Below are 17,031 nucleotides of genomic sequence, written 5' to 3'. Positions count from 1 at the left end.
CCCCCATCCACCAAGTCTCTCCATTTCTCTAAGGACCCGTTGAGGGGCCATGAGAGTCTGGCAGTGTTACTCCAGTAGCAGCGAGATGTAGCTGTTAAGTAGCTAAGAGCAACTACTGAACAATTATTATGATGACCTAGAAGTTATATATGTTCAAGCCATCGTCTTCCTTAGATATTTCTGGAGGGTAAAAGTGAGAAGTGATGTAAGAATATTTATTTTTCATGGGCTAAGTTTTGTTTTCTTTTAACGCAGTCCTTCCAAAATCTGAAGAACCAAGATGCCTGTATTCTGACTTTTTATTGAAAATTATCTGTGTTACCCCAAGTATAAAATTCTACTACTAGAGTTTAATTTCGTGTGTGGATGTGAATTCCATTAGCATTTAAGTAGCTTTGAGTAATTTATTATCATACCCTTTATAAAATGCGTAACTGCAAGCCAGATTGTGACTTTTACTTCAGTTTGCCTGGGAAATAATAAACCTTCCAGTCTGTGAAATTTAGTATCCCCTTTAATACATTATGACTGTAGTAAATGGTTGGGCAATTAAATCTCTTAAAGGTATGCATTTGATGAGTTGATTTGCTTCTAGTAGCTCTTGGTCCATTGTTTATAAGGGTATCTGAAAGATTTAGGGTTTCAGGTTTTCAGATACCTATTATGTTTTCCTCTGTTACAGGATGTTGGAAGAACGGCGTGCTCTGTTTTAGTTCAGCAAGATTTTTCCGTCCGTTTGAGGGTTCAATAACTTTCCTCCATAGAGTATAGCCTACAAAAGAGGATATGTTATTCCTCAAAGCAAGGTAAATAAACACAACCACTGACCTTTAGAATAGCTACCCCTGAGCCTTCCCTTGAGATAATTTTTTCATTTGTACAAGAAAGGCCAAGGGGGAGATTGATTTGCCCTAAGCATTTAATCTAAATGGACCCCTCACTCTTTTAATCACTCGGCCCTACTTTAGGTGGAACCTTTATGGTTATCTAAAATTGCCTTATTAATTTGTTTTCTTGTTTATTATCTCTCTGCTCTATCAGAACCTAAATTGTCCTGTTCACCAAAGTATTCCTGGCTGGGTGCGCAGTAGAAGGTCTGTTGAATGCAAGAAGGTGAATTTGCCTAGAGCTTATCCCATAGGGCAGAGATCAGAAATCCATGGCGGGATCTTGCCAGAGGATATTTGTTTGATACATTCAAACATTTTTTTTTGTTTTTTTGTTTTTTTAATTTTTTTGGTTTTATTTTGTTTTTTCTCCTTTTAATTGAATAAGTTAAACATTTATAAATTTGGTTTTAAATAAACACCTGAGTTTCTGGCTTCCCTTGCAAACTTGAAAGAGCTGGCAAGCCTGACCTGTCATCACCATGTGGCATCACCAGCAGGACTGGGTAGTGGCTGTCACCCGTTAGAGCACCTTTCTTTTTTTCTTAAACCTGCTTGGCCACTGAAGGCTTAGGAGTTCAGTACCCTTGCTTTCAAACCAGTCCTTAATTTCATTATAAATAAAAACAAATAATGGTTTGGCTTAAATGCAATACCTTTGCACTTGACAACAATACAAATTATATTGACATGGGTAAGACAAAGATAAATAGGACAGAGAGGTTATAAATAAATAATGAACAATAGAAAGTGATAAGCACTATTTTAGTGGAACTCCATTACCTGCATTTAATTTCAACTTGGGAGAAAAACTGGCTTAGGAATTACTAGTCTTCTTTGTACGGGATTCTTAGTCATTTTGATTAAACAAAATTTTTGCCTTATTTGCTGACCTAACCCGTGCAACTTCTCTCTGTATATTTAAATTGCTGTGGCATACCAGAGGAAAGAGGGCTAACTTCTAGGCTGCAGGATCTGGAAATATTTCGTAGAGGAGATAGTGTTTGAGTGGAGACTTGAAAGATGGTGGAAATGGAACTCCATCTGGACTTGTGTTCCCAATACGGTAGCCACTGGCCGAACGTTCCAGTTAATTCAAGGAATAAGGAGTTCAGTCCTCATTGCACTCGCCACATTTCCAGAGCTCCTTAAACCCTCTTGACTAGTGGCTTATACAGTGCAGAACATTTCCATTATTGCAGAACGTTCTACTGATGGTTCTGCTGTCTAGCGATGGTAGACATAGGAAGTAGATTACATCATTGCAGGAGGTAGAACATTTTGACTTCTGTTAAGGTGAACAGTTAATAATTAATTTAGAGTATTTCCTGTCCCCACCCTCCCTACCCTCAAATAAATTGAATTCTTTTTCCCCTGGAATCAAAAGCTAAACCAAATAATGCTAATTCCCCAAGAAATTGTGGAATTTTATAAGTATGCAAACTCTCTGCTGGGTCTTTGTTTTCATTAATCATCTGTTGAATTATTCAGCTGTTGAAAGTGATGCTGGGCTAGGTGAGGATATTTCTTTCCTAGGTGTGAAACAAAGAGGCAGGGTAATTACTGATTACTTTAGAAAATTGTCCTTGTATTTCTTTATTGACATAGGTTTGAAAGAAGGTGGTTTTTTGTTTTGTTTTGTTTAGTTTTAAATGTAGTTTGGTATTTTGATGTATGTGTAGATTATAGTTTTTCTTCATATCATTTATATGCCACATTTTTTTTTTGATGCAAAAATTGAGCCCAAGTGAAAATGTTATATGTTGCTTGGTTGTTTCTAAACTCTCTCCCACACGCTTCTCCCCACAGTTATTCCTGAGTTAGTTGTATTGGTTGTCACCAGGGACTACCAGCTTCTATGTCTTTTTGGCAGTTTTAGAGTCTTGTTTCAAATTATATACAGTCCAAAGCTTGGCAGTGATCTGTTACTGCTCGACCTAACGTTCTTTTGATTGTATTGCAGTTTGTGATAAAATATCTGTTGATTTGTGATAAATAATGAATATTGTTTGGACTGTTAGAGTTTCCTAGGTAGTGGTTGATGTGTGGAGGACGAAAGAAAACTTTTCTAGCATGTAATTTATCCACAGCAAAATGAGAAGGGATATTTCTTTAGCCAGAACATTAATGCTTGAGCCCTGAAGTGGCCCCTGGAGACCTTTTTTTTTTTTTTTTTCCATTTTCTTAAAGTAGATGTTACCTTTTCTTTTTCCCAGTCAATTTCAGAGGTGAGAATTTTAGGGAAGATGTTTCTGTGTCAGAATGAAGAGTAACCCCTTGTTGTGCTGTTATACGTAAATATATTTTTTAAGTGTGAGAATTGCATTTTTTTAGAATTGGTATTGCCCTGCCAATGGTTAGGAAGAATATTTCTTTCATCCAGGATATCTTTACCTTTTTCCTCTATTATTTTACCTAGAAATGAAGAGACATGAAGAGAATGGTTGATATAGTCATCAATTTATAGATTGAAGGTGCTATTTTATTTTATTTTACTATTTTTTTAAAGATCAATTTTTAAAATACATTTATTTATTTATTTAACTTTGGTTGTGTTGGGTCTTCACCGCTGTGCGCAGGCTTTCTCTAGTTGTGGCGAGCGGGGACTACTCTTCGTTGCGGTGCGTGGGCTTCTCATTACGGTGGCTTCTCTTGTTGCGGGGCACGGGCTCAGTAGTTTTGGCGCATGGGCTTAGTTGCTCCGCAGCATGTGGGGTCTTCCCTGACCAGGGATCGAACCCATGTCTCCTGCATTGGCAGGTGGATTCTTAACCACTGTGCGACCAGGGATCGTACCCGTGTCTCCTGCATTGGCAGGTGGATTCTTAACCACTGTGCCACCAGGGAAGTCCCAAAGCTGCTATTTTAAAAATAAGCCGAAGTAACAGTGACCTCAGGATGATAGAAGTTTATTTTGCTCTCACATAAAAATTCCTTCCATCCTCAAGACTGGGCTTTTATCTCATTTCTTAAATGGCTGCCATGCCCTCTAGCACTGTGTCTCTACTCAAGGCAGTACTGGGGAAGAAGAAGTGAGTGGCACTACTTTCCTCCAAAGGTAGGACCTGGAAATTGTCCTTATCAATTCTACTGGGTCCCCTTTGCTAGAAATTGATCACATGGGCACAGCTAGCTACCAGGGAGGTTGAGAAATAGTCTTTGAGTCTTCATGTCCTTGGCCCAAACCGGGTATTCTGTCATAAAGCATTAAGGGGAAATATATCAGTAACAGCATGGTGCTTCTGCCACAAACCCTCTACTTGATTTCCATTCAACTTCCAAATAAACTGCGAATATTGCGATTGGTAAGATTGACCCCAAAATGCCATTAATAACTAGGATTTTATTTTAGGGTTGATTTTGCTACTAATGAAAATATTAATTTAACCATAAGGAAAAAAATTAAAGCGGGACTGCCTTTTTTTTTTTTTTTTTTTTGCAGTACGCGGATCTCTCACTGTTGTGGCCTCTCCCGTTGCGGAGCACAGGCTCTGGATGCTCAGACTCAGTGGCCATGGCTCACAGACCCAGCCGCTCCGCGGCATGTGGGATCTTCCCGGACCGGGGCACGAACTCGTGTCCTCTGCATCGGCAGGCGGACTCTCAGCCACTGCGCCACCAGGGAAGCCCAGGGACTGCCTATTTTTTAGGGCCTGAATCGAATAGTTAGAAACAGGATTCCCATACTCAGGAGCCATGGGTGAGGGCCTAGAAGAGTAAACCTTGTGAGAGGTGCAAATGAAGGGAAACTTAAGAGAGAACTTGAGCTGTGATTATAGCTGATTTTAGGTCTCATGCAGTACATGGAGTTCTAGGTAACTAATAATGGTCACTGAACACTTTTGCAATCTCAAGAAGAAAAATATTTTTACTGGAGAATAAAAATGTTCTGCTTGAGGCCAGCCTTAGTCTCTAGTAGCAGTAAAAGCCTGTGATGTATAATGATGGTCATATTTCTTCCTTTTTTAATAACACTGTGGTAGGGAACGTAAATGTACCAAGTCATATCTAGTAGAAGGAGACAAAACTGAGCCCATTTTGCTTTTATGCTTGATTGATTTTTCTCTGACACATTTATAATCTTTCAGTTTCTTTAGTCTCAAGTTGAGGGCTTGGCAGATTTTTCTTTGAGAGGATCGTGTTCTTTCCTTTTAAGAGGAAACATAATTTACGAAAAAACTGGAAATGGGTTGTCTGTATGTGTGTGTGTTAAACCCTGTTTCTGGTTTTACCAAGAAAATTAAGTATGTGTATGTATAGAGTATCCCATTGAATTGAACCAACTTTTATTGAGTTTCCAGTGATATGTACATAAATATCAATATTAGCTAATGTTTGTTAGGAATGTCTTGCCTTATTCATGGTAGCCTTTCCTATAGTATCTGTTTTATGTTTAGATTTTTTTTTTTAAACATATATATGCTAAACATAACAGCACGGAGCAAAGAGAGGAAAGGGCCAGTGTAGGCCTTCCTGATGGTTCCTAGGCGTTACCAGGTGTGGTTGATACAAGTCCCCAGGGAGTGCTAGCGTCCTGTTTCCACTCTGGGTGTATCCTAGTTTTGAGGTCACCTGCACATTTTATTTTTGTTTGTTTCCTGCTGGGGATTTAGTTTAGATACCAAAATCTGTGGGACAAAGATGCATCATGTAAAATAAGCTATGAAAAGTATACCTTAAACTGTTCTGAAAGTAGGAGCCAGCCAGCATGCTTTGATCTCTTGGTTCCCTCTTCCTCTGTGTGACACAGCCCCAGGGGCGCCATATTCATAGATTTCAGTGTGAATGGTGCCCTTTAGGGTTGTGTAACAGGAAGTCTCCCGTCACAGCGTTGAAATTGCTGTGTTCATTGTAGTATCTTCTAGCTAGGAAGACTTTATCGTTTATTGTCTAGGCTAGATTTTGAGAGTGAAAGGGGACATAATTAATAACTACAGCAGAATAGCAAACACGGACTCAGATTCTTCTAGAAAACCAGGCACTCTCGGTTCTTCTGTTTGTAGCAATCAGTATATACCACTTGGTTGGTTATTAAAATAGGTTAAATAAGCTGTTCTGTTTGAAACATTTCTGTTGACATAATAAGGCAGTAAAACTAAGGAATCAAAGTGAAATATCCTAAGAATGCGTTCCTCTTTCCATACTGTGTAATGTCTAAAAGAAATCTTTAGAGGGTGCATTTATTTTTTTGTCTTGTGGCCATCTTTACAAAGGATGCAGGATGTTCCACTCCTTTATGTGTTTAAGTCCAAGTTTCTCCAGCTGCTAAACTGTTAAATTCATAGTGAATCCTGGGGAGGTTTTCCCAATAAAATGTACTGGAGGCTATTATTTAAAACGTCTTTCTCAAATTCTTTAAATCTGATGTTGACTTGCTCACAAACTGCCAGTTGCAGACTTATATACTATCTCATTCCAAATGCTTTTTCTTGGCTTTGCATCTCTTTAGGCACTGGTTCCCCAGCTGAATGTTTCGCTCTTGCAGATTCCTCTCTTCACTGTCTCCAAAATTGTTGATGTTCATACTATTTTCATTGTTTTTCAATAGAAAAGCTTAGCTGTTTTCTCCCTTTCCAGATCCTTCCCATTCTCCAAATGGTCCCTTGGATCAGGGTCCTTTCCCTCTGTCTGCTTTCTCTCTGGGGTTGTACCATGTTGAGAAAGTGAAGTGAGAATGAGTGATATTCGTGTTCTAGAATCATGTCCCAGATCCATCCTAAAAAGAGTTGAACCTTTTGACTCATTTTTACTTTCAGTAAGTTGGGTATAATATAAAATCACTCCTTGGGCTTCCCTGGTGACGCAGTGGTTGAGAGTCCGCCTGCCGATGCAGGAGACACGGGTTCGTGCCCCGGTCTGGGAAGATCCCACATGCCGCGGAGCGGCTGGGCCCGTGAGCCATGGCCGCTGGGCCTGCGCGTCTGGAGCCTGTGCTCCACAACGGGAGAGGCCACAGCAGTGAGAGGCCCGCGTGCCGCGGAAGAAGAGAAAAAAAAAAAAAAAAAAAAATCACTCCTTCATTCAGTTACAAGGATTAGATTTGGTAATATATGGAAATTACTGTATACATTGTAAAATAGTATATACATCTTCATCATTCTTATTCCCATCCCTTGTTTTTTGGTCACATTTGTTAGTGTCTACTAATTATTTTATGTACAAGAATCTTACTGCCCTGATGATATTTTACATAGTTTAAAAGCAGAGATGGTATCTTAGAGTGTTTCATTATCTCTCAGCCATGCCTAGAGAGCTGTGATGGGCATGTTATTAAATATTGAGCATTCTAGGTCTGTCCAAAGTCTTCTCTCTTCTTCAGCTTCATCTTTCTGAAGAAGTTTGAAATAAGGCTTGCTAAGTATTAAACTGGAGAGCTCCTTTTATTGTGGTTGTTGGTCACTTAAGAATTCTTACACTTCAAGGCTGAGTAGCTCTCCGGGCAAGCAGTGTGGCTGAGGACATTCCAGACAGAGAACATAACACGATCAGCAAAGAATCCTAACATCGTGGCCAAGTGGAAAGTGTAAGGAAGTTGGAAATGGTTGCAGTGCTGCATAATTATGTTGGTAGTGATGGGGGCGAGGTGGGAAAGGTGGGCAAAAACCAGATGCTGATGGGTTTATGGTAACCTTGCCAATGGGGAGATGCTGAAGGATTTAGGCAGGGGATGTAAAATATCAAATAGGATCTATTAAATAGATTATTCTAATGGAATCACTCATAGAAGATAGCAAATAAGAATATTTCACATGATAAGCCTTTCAGATGTAACTCACATTTATTATAATTGAGAAACTTAATATTCAGGGCATAGCTGTATATTGTAAAACCTGCCAGGATGAGCTTATGATGAATATCTCTGTTATTCAGAAAGTATATACTAGCAAGTATAGGTTGTACTGTAATCAAGACTAGTGAAGATGTGACAATCGATTGGGTCTTTCAGCAATTTCACTTAGCACAGCAATGAAACAAAATAGCCACATTCTTAGGATGTTTCACGCAGTAGTTCTAACATTAATGGAGTCTCACCGATCACATTTCTCCTCCAGAGTAGGGGTTGTTCCTTCAAAGATAGATGTTTTGTAAGTGCCTTTCTGAACCATTTATCTGTAAATATTTAATTACAGGAAAGGTTATTTTGACTAGTTATCTGCTCTCTGTCTTTTCTGTTTCCCTTTTAGCACATCCACACCCACTGTAAGATCATTAATGAATTGAGCAAAGCACAATATAAGCATTTGCCAGTATCTGCTTTTTAAACCTTTAAGTGTTTATTGCAAAACTGCTGCTTACTTGTCTGCCTTGAATAATCTTAGAGGGAAGGAGAATATCTTGCTCATTTTCATTAATCAAATGAGTTTAACTGATCTAACATCTAAGAAAAGTAGTTTTCTCTAGCTTCAAAGAGCAATAAAATGACTTTATTTCATTTTTCTCTTTTGTGAAAAATATAGAGTAGATGGCTTTGAGATAAGTTCCCTAAAATATCAGACTCAGTGCTGTTTTTTGACAGCAATCCCTACCTCTTTTATTGAAAGTTCGTATAATACAGATACTATTGAATACATGGTATAAATTCTATGTATTATACTGATACCTTGTGACATGAATATATAAAAAGCATAAGTAGCATATAAGGGAAGTTCCTAAAGTTAATTTGCATATTCTTTCACAGTCAAATGGAATGACGGAGAACGATTAGGAAATGTACTTTTAAAAAAGTATCTTAGAAATATAAACCAAAAAAGTAGTGTTTTCCCCAAGAGAAATTTGAACTAACATTTTTCAGTTTTGTGATAAGAATGTATCTGTGTTCTCAGAGAATGCATGGGACACAAAATGTACTTACGTATTCGAATAAAAATGTTCTATCTCATCTTCCTTTTTTGTTGTTGATTTTTCAACATATCAGAAGTTTTTTTTTTTAAGTAGAATTAATGGGCTTTCTGGCTGCAAACACTTTGTTCTTAAGTTGCTGTCTAGCTAGAGGAAAAGTTTCTTAGTAGGGTTGTCTCTCATTTGTTTTTGTTATAAAAACAACTTTCTGTTTTAGAAAGTAGGGCTAGACTAATGAATGACTAATGAATGTTACATTTTATTTTGAGTTTTCTGAACTTCTGTTTCTTTTTGTGTTATCTTGGAAAATTTTTGCCTTTGCAGTTATAAATATTTTCTGACCTTAAGCAACCTGATGGCTGATACAGAGTCTGTTCTCATTCAGGACAGCTAAAACTTTCCCCAAGTTGGCTATGAACAAAAGTAGGATTAAAAGAAAAAAAAAAACCCAACAAATCAAAACAGGGCAGGGGATTATGGTTGATGATCAGATCAAAGTTAACAGGGTTTCCAAATGCTGAAAATATCTCTCTCAAACTTTTCCAAATCAAATTTCTGTAGTTATCTTGCAGTAATTTGAAGAAGGAAGGGTTTTTACTGCTTGAAGAATGAAAAAACCAACAGTCCCATAGTACATTTTGAAAAAGGGGTTCTTTGTCACTTTTGAATAGAGGATGTGTGTGGAGTTTGTTCTTTATTATTTTCTTCAACGGAAAAAAAAATTCAACAAGTTGGCAGTTAGCTGCACCGATTTCCTCTTTGTGGTGGAAATACTGGGATGTCGTGGGAGAAAACCACTGCCCATCTTAACACGGATGCTTAATTGTATTCTCTAATTCTTCTTAGTTACCATTGCGATGTTCTTAGCTGCCTTTTATTTGTTGTTTCTCCTGGACAGAAGTGATTACTAATTATTGCTGCACTGAAGAAGTGGGCCATTTGGTTTTCTTTTCTTTTCTTTCTTTCTTTTTTTTTCTTTTATTTTTTAGGAGACAAAAGTGAAAGGAGGATTGGAGGTTTTCTGTCCAACTGCTCATCCCCTACATGCCTGGGCTGCTTCCCTAATTTGCATGGGTACCTTGGGCATTGTCCTGTGGGACTGGGGTACCTTGACCTCTTCTTTAGTTTAGTGACCCTTGTCATCTTGCTGTTCATTCGTGGGGCCTGTTTAATGCTAATTAGTCCTTCAACCAGTTGCTGTTTACAACTGTGTGCTTTAGAAAGCAGGGCCCTCTCCAAAGACCACATTGGTGGTCTTAAACTGAACTACTAGGATTGAAGACCCACCACCCCCCGGAGAAGAGCCTCTTAACATTTCTATTTATTTGGAAAGAAGTAGCAATCACATCATTAACATAAATAAACAAACAGTGAAGAACTGAATTTTTGGCCTCAGTGCTTCTTAATGATGGACAGATGCTCCTTAGGAAGCTGCTTTAATCCTTAATCTTTAAATCTGGGTTCCTAAAAAATAGATGATCTCAGCCTCCACATTAACGCTGCGGACCATGAATATTGGATAAAGGTATGATAAGAGTGCTGAAAAAGAGAGAGCAGGTTCAATGACCTCAGGTTTAGGAAATATTTACAATATGGTTATCTACTGTTTGATGAAACTGATTGAACAACAAGAAAAAATTCTGTGGCCTCATGCTTGGTGTGTGTTTGACCTTGGTAAATATAGGCCCCAGAATTTATTACTGGCTTTATTTGAAAGACACTGAATCTGCATTTCAGCTGAGAGTTCTGTGCACCTTCCTAGTGCTTGGCTAATGGGAGGATCAGGAATGCGTTACAGACCTCTTTGACCAACACTGCCATTCTCGTCTTATGGACGTGTTGACTGAAGCCAGTGCAAGTCAAAGGCCTCTCCTGCCACCACTTTGGGGTGCTGGTTACAAAGCCACATTCTGAAACAGAACCTCTGAGATCAGTGTTTGGCATAGTCACTGAAGCACAGTGTCTCTGAAAAGAGGACAGTGGAAAGAAATCTGTGTCCTGTGGCCACTGATATTCTTTATCCTTTCCTGACGAAGTATGATGTAGATGGCTGTTGAAAGGGTTGGGATTCAAGGCTTGTGTGATACACAGTACTTTTGAGTTACTTCTGAGTAGCTTCTTTATTCCTAATTTTGATAGTGTGACATATTTATTGCAATGAACTTAACAAAAAATATTGACTGCCCCTTTATGTACAGAAAGAGTATGTGGAGTTTAGGGCGGGGGGGATGCTTCCACTTCTTTCATGGGCGCCGTAAATCTCATGTTGACAGGCTAGTTGGCTTGATAAGCTTGTTTTTTTTTGTTTTTTTTTTTTTTCAAGGTATTTCTTTTGTAAAGGAGCCAGATTTGGCAACTAGACTGAAAATCTTCCAAAATTCTGTACAAATGTGTAATATACAAATATACACAAGGCTTTTGCCGAGAAAAGACAGCACAACAAATGACAGAGGTGGCTTTGGTGTTACATACCACCCTAGGGCATCTCAACACCCCCTAGGAATGCAAGGGGCTGATGGATCACAACATAGGCTACACGTGTAAAACACACTACAATTACACTATGTACACTGAAGTATAAAAGACCCACTGTCCCCTTGGCCAGCTCACAAGCCCTCTGGCAGGAAGGCAGGTCATTCATCAGATAACCCATACTAGGGGAACTCCTTTAAGTGGGAGAACCTTGCAGAATGAAGTGGTTTGCCCTAAAAACTATTAACAGCACAAGGCATGCCCTTAAACAGAAAGGTGGTCAGAGTGAATTCATGAGATGGAGCACTCCTTGTGCTCTCTGGAGCTCCTTGTCATCTCCCTCTCTCTCCCTCTCCCTCTCTCCCTCTCTCCCTCTCTCTCTCTCTCTCTCTCTCTCTCTCTCTCTCTCTCTCGCTCGCTCTCTCTCGCTCTCGCTCTCTCTCTCACTCTCTCTCTCTCTCTCTCATCCTCTCTGAGTCTCACTCCATCTCAGTGAACCGGGCAAACATGGCCTTCCGGACAGCATCTTTGTAGGAATCTGCACCAGACAGTCCGTATGCGCTGCCTTTGGCTCCTAGGCCAGCTCCTTTTAGCCGGACTTGAGCCTGGGGGGGATAAAACTGCTGTCAGCAGCTGGCAGGTAGGGTGTGGACGGCTCCCTCTCTTCCTTATCTAACCCACTCCCTACTGAGCTGGACCACCCTCTGGAAGACAGGAGAGGAAGTTTTAAATGAAGACATGGATTTCTATATTGGAGACCTGGAGTAGGTTTAAGGACTGAAGGGATCAAATAGGTAAGAGAGACAGGCAGATAGAACCCCACCCTCCCCTACTCCTATGCCTGTTCAGCAAGCATTGTAAGGGCCCCAAAGCACAAAGCATTGCACTGAAGCCCAGAGAAGGTCTGGTAATTTTGGGCACAGATCACAGCAGGACAGCTTGAAGTCAGCAGAACTCGCTTGCACAAATCAACAGTAAGAGTCTGACCTAAGCTATGTTGCCGGGTCAGAGAGGGAGCCATCACTGGCGGTGCTTTTGTCTAGAAGGCCAGTGGTTGAGGGCCTCTGCTTCTGAGCTCTGAGTAAAGGAGTTCTGATCATGGATGGAAATCCTACTAAATTATAATTTGTTTTATACATAAGCAAAATCACTTAGAAATTAAAGCACAGTACCTTTCTAAAAATCCAATGTAATCTACACGGGTCTGAATTGGTATTAAGTTAGGGTTTGTTTATAACAAAGGACATAGAAAGACACAGCCCTTAGGAGAAGGTAGGTTTTACCCAAAGATGCCAAAAGACCAGAAAAATCAAGTAGGGTGTCACATCCATTCCTTCCAACTGACATCTTAAAAGGAGCGTGAAATATGGGAGGGCTGCAGAGAAGACAACTCCCACTGGGTCCTAGGTCCTCTGGGTGCTTCAATCTCATCTCTGGGATAAGCTTGCAAGCCACTGCTTACCTCAATGGGGGCTGTGATGCCTTGACACTTTCTTCCCAAACCCGAGCCTTCCCGCCAACCCATGGCCTGCAGCATCTTGTTGCCAATGTTACTGTGGTCAATGCCATCTTTGGTGGGCTGCTCGTAATTCCTGCCAGTGGCAAACACACAGTTACTTAAAAAGCCAGAGCCCCGGCTCACAAAGTGGAAAATGTGCACAACACATACACAGTGCCAGCATCAAACTGCTTCTTGCGCTTAGGTTCTGGAGGTTCTGGAATGCCGTACTTCTCCCGTCTTTCTGCAGCTCGATCCCGGTATTTCATCTCTCTCTCCCTCAGCTCCAAGGCTTCCAGCTCCTGCTCGCTCAGCCTGGATCGTCGGTAGATGTCCATGTTTTGCTTGTGTAGGTCTGAGACCTGCTGGTGCCTGACCAGGGCGTCTCTGTTTGGGAACTGGCGCCGGCAGAGCAGGCAGGCCATCTTCTTCCAGTCGGCCAGCTTTTCTTCTTCACTCTCAAGTCTCTCCACCAGCTCCTCTTCATTGTCACTGTCACCACTGTAAGCAGCAACCAGACCCCTTTTGAGGGGATTCTCCTCGTCTCCATTTCGCACCAATTCGGGGATGAGCTGCTGCCTTTCTGCTAAGGCTCCCTTCTTCTCAAAGAGAGCAAAGCCAGCATCTGCTGCAGCAGATTCTCTCCTTTCTTCTTCCCTCAAAGAATTGACAGGTTGAAAGCTGTTTTTAAAATTTTCTTTCTGCTTGTTTAAACTCTTAGCCCAGCATTCCATGTCTTTGGCAGTCTGCTGTGCTGTTTTGCTCTTGGGTTTCTCCTTCTTTTCCTTCCCCTCTTTTGCAGGAGGGAGGCCCGTCTGCTGGTGGGAGTTAGACTCTGCAGCCAGCACGTAAGTCTCCTTCTCTCCATCCCAGTACAGGTACTGCTGGGTTAAGGAATTGTAGTAGTACTGCGAGTTGGGGTCATAGTACAGCCCTGTTGTCGGATCATAGTAATATCCTGAAGATTCATCATACTGGTAAGTGGACGTGTCAGGCACTGCATATTTGGTACCAGGAACTACACCAGTGGGGGAAGCGGCTGGGGCCTGTGTACTTGTGCTAGTGCTAGGCTGTGCTTCCTCAGTCGGAGAGCCGGGTGGATTGGAGGTCTGATTATATAGCTGGGGACTCTGAGCTACTACAGCCGCTGAGGTGGTGGTCACCGCTGTGCCTGATGCAGATGATACATCAGATTCCAATCCTCCAGCCTGTTGCTGATAAAACTGTTGGTAATCCTGTGAGTACTGAGCATACTGGGCGTAGCCATCTTGGCCTGGCTGCAGGTAAGTGTAGTCAACATTGCCTCCTTCGCCACTCTGAGGCTGGGTGGAAGACCACTGAGCGGCAGCAATGGCTGTACTAGCCACGGAGAAAGCACTGACCCGGTTACCATCTGGGAGGACCAAGTCTTTTCTGGCACTGTTTGCAAAATCAACCCCAATAGTTTTGCCATCAATTTTCAAAGGAGGATGGAGACTCTGTAGTATCTGAAGCAGCTGAGAAGCATCCATTGCAGAAGACAGCTGCACAAACGCGAAGCCTCTGTTCTGCTGGGTCTGTTTGTCTTTTATGAGGCGAATGTTATTGACAGCTAAGGATGCGTAGGGAGACAGCGCTGTCATGATGGAGTCCACCACAGTGTGTGGAGCTATGTTTCGAAGTGTGATTGTATCACAGTAGTAATCCACAGACTGAACTGATTCTGTGGTTCCAGGGGGCACTTCCTGTTCAGAGTCAAACTTGTCTGCTCCACATCGGAAGCATTTTAGTCTTTTCCTGAAATTGTTAAGGCAGCACTTGTTACAAAGCCAATCTTCAAACTTAGGTCTGGGATTGCTATAATGCATTGCAATATGCTTTCCTTGAATCACCAGCTTTTTCTGATTGGCTTCCATCCAGCTGGTAGCATCTTGCAAGTGATAAAACTCCACGAAGGCGAAACCACGGCTTACACCTGTTTTCCTCTTCATCAGCCTCACGTCCGCAGGCTGAGGGCCTTCAAAGGATTCCATCATTTCTCGAATATCGCTCTCCGTGATGGTGATGGGAAGGCCGCGAAGCATGATGGTCTTGCTCTCCCTCTCATCACTGATGTCATGCCTATAGTCATGCTCGCCATAGTCACCATCTGAATGGTAGCCATCTTCGGATCGGTCACTGTTCCTTCTTTCACGTTCTCTCTCTGGACTGTCATAGTCTCGGTAGTCATCATATCTATCACCCCTCCGATCATCACTAGATCTTTTGTAATCTGAGTCCCTCCTCCTGCTTCTGGATTCACGCTCATCACGATCATCCCTGTCTATGATGGACCCGTATCTTCCACTGCGTTCTGTTCTACTCACTCGTTTGTCTGAACCCATTGTCCTGCTGAAGATCTAGCACACTGCTCCAAAAGGTTCAAATTTTGTTTTTCCCCCAGGAAGGACGGAAGTAGCAGCAGTAGCGGTTTTGTGCCAGGGGATTCCAACGGGGTACGGCCGCCTCACAAAATGGCGCCTCCGTCAACGGCCGTCTCCTACCCACAGTCGATAAGCTTGTTTATGCAATTTCTTTTACAATGAAGATTGGGTGACGCTTAATTGAGGCATTTTTGATTAGAAATGCTTCAATTAAGGGCATATGAGATTGGATGCTAAATGGATTTGGGTAACTTCCTGGATTTGGGGGAAACTTACTAGGCCCTAAAAAGTAAGTAAGACAGGTCATGTATTAAATAAAAGTCCTTACTTAGTTCATGGTATGAGAAGACAAACCTATTTTCTAGTTGTAGGGCAGGTTTTTGGCTTTTAGGTAATATTTTGGTAGCTCTTTCTACAAGAAGTTTGATGTGTGAGTGTGTGTGTGTGTGTGTGTGTGTGTGTGTGTGTGTGTAAGAGAGAGAGAGAGAGGGAGACAGAGACAGAGAGAGACAGACACACAGAGACAGAGAAAGAGAAGGGAAGAGGGAGAGAGGGACAGATGGACACTGAGTGGTCCTAAGGCCAATTTAAAGATCCTCCCTTGCCTCTTGCCCCTCAGCTTTGTCTCCTTCTCAAATACAAACATGAAGCGGGTGGATGGAGACAGACCTTCTTTTTCGTTGGCTGTGACCTGACATTAGGAGATGTGTAGCTCAGAGAGTAGAAGTGTGTCCCATCTGTGGAATTCTTTTTTTTTTTTTTTTTCCACCTGTGGAATTCTGATTGTGCACTTCCTTTAGTAGGTCACTGATTTTTTTCTCTACCTAACTTCACATTCTTCTCAGGGAGGGACTGACACTCATGATTTTTAACCCGTCTGGAAGAATGGTTATATTGTTGTGAAAATCTGGGGGAGGAAGGCTCACTACCAAGTTATCATTTCAGAAGGAGTCTAATTTACTGTTGTTTTTCCAGCACTTGAAGTATCCTCAAGGAGGTGATTTTTGTACAGGGTACAAACCTCTAGCAGAGGACTAGAGGAACAGGCTGGGGAAGAGGACCGGATCAACCTCACATTGTCCTTCCCATTTCTTGGTTTTCTCAGCTGATAAAAACTGGGACTGCACCCCATCTACTTGCTATGTCACAGAGTTGAGAGAAGTTGTCATGAGATAGTGTGTATAACAGTCCTCTGGAGACTTTAGAATGGAATACACGAGGATGAGGAGAATTCTGACTACAGCCATTGTTGACATGAATTACCCTCAGCTGACAGGAATATATAGAGTAGGCCTGCCTGTATGCTAGTAGTTATTCTTCCCTTGTTTTGACCAATTTGCTCTACCATTCCAAAAATATTTTGGAACACATGTACACTATAACTATTTGGAAAATACATTATATACATATAATACTGTAGTAATATATCGTGTATATGACAAGCCTATAAAAATGGAAACTAAAATAAAGAGATACAGATAGAAGCCTCAGTATATTTCTCCCATACCCCAGTTGATTATCTTGTACCAACTTTCCTCCTTGGGAGTATGAAAGCCCCCTTTAAAGGCATTGCTTAGGGCATTGTACCCAGGAGAAGATGGGCTGTGTTGTAGAAGGACTGCATATTTAGAAAGTAGAATGAAGTTGACATGGTATGCTATTGCTAAGTATACCCCCTAGGTGGAGTTGGGTGTTAGGTCTATGCCCCTGTGGCTTGATAAGATTCATGTTTCCTCCTACCGTGTCAGAAATTAATAGAGGGCCACAATTTGTTCATCTGCCATGGTGTCCTGCTTCACTACCAATGGCCTGGCTGATGTGGTGGACATAAAAGGAAGCAACACTCTAGGCTTTCTCTCCCTCAAGTATCTTAAGGCCACCTCACTTCTTTCTCCCTCCAGCTGTAGACCAAGGCTGACTTTCTTTTGGATTC

The 17,031-nt window shown here is 41.4% G+C and overlaps 2 protein-coding genes across 4 annotated transcripts in view; one reads left to right on the top strand and one right to left on the bottom strand.

Annotated features, from left to right (window-relative positions):
* TMTC2 (transmembrane O-mannosyltransferase targeting cadherins 2) overlaps positions 1-17,031 on the top strand; it is a 423,341-nt gene that overhangs the window by 89,063 nt on the left and 317,247 nt on the right. The window lies entirely within an intron of this gene.
* LOC132499043 (RNA-binding protein 5-like) lies at positions 11,074-15,211 on the bottom strand. The gene is made up of 3 exons (XM_060113360.1): positions 12,868-15,211; positions 12,661-12,790; positions 11,074-11,803 (listed from the first exon to the last, which is right to left on the bottom strand). The coding sequence occupies exons 1-3, from the start codon at positions 15,057-15,059 to the stop codon at positions 11,678-11,680; spliced, it is 2,448 nt and encodes an 815-aa protein (XP_059969343.1). The 5' UTR covers positions 15,060-15,211; the 3' UTR covers positions 11,074-11,677.

The sequence above is a fragment of the Mesoplodon densirostris genome, chromosome 11, assembly GCF_025265405.1.
Source record: "Mesoplodon densirostris isolate mMesDen1 chromosome 11, mMesDen1 primary haplotype, whole genome shotgun sequence".
In the NCBI taxonomy this organism is placed as follows: domain Eukaryota; kingdom Metazoa; phylum Chordata; class Mammalia; order Artiodactyla; family Ziphiidae; genus Mesoplodon; species Mesoplodon densirostris.
Note: the sequence above shows the minus strand (reverse complement) of the source record. Positions and strands in the feature narration are given on the sequence as shown.

Excerpts from the sequence above, each read along its gene's own strand:
- LOC132499043 (XM_060113360.1), bottom strand. The coding sequence starts at position 15,059 with ATGGGTTCAGACAAACGAGTGAGTAGAACAGAACGCAGTGGAAGATAC. Across the intron at positions 12,791-12,867 it reads CAGTTTGATGCTGGCACTGT|GAATTACGAGCAGCCCACCA; the intron begins GTATGTGTTGTG and ends TGCCACTGGCAG. Across the intron at positions 11,804-12,660 it reads GCATCACAGCCCCCATTGAG|GCTCAAGTCCGGCTAAAAGG; the intron begins GTAAGCAGTGGC and ends TATCCCCCCCAG.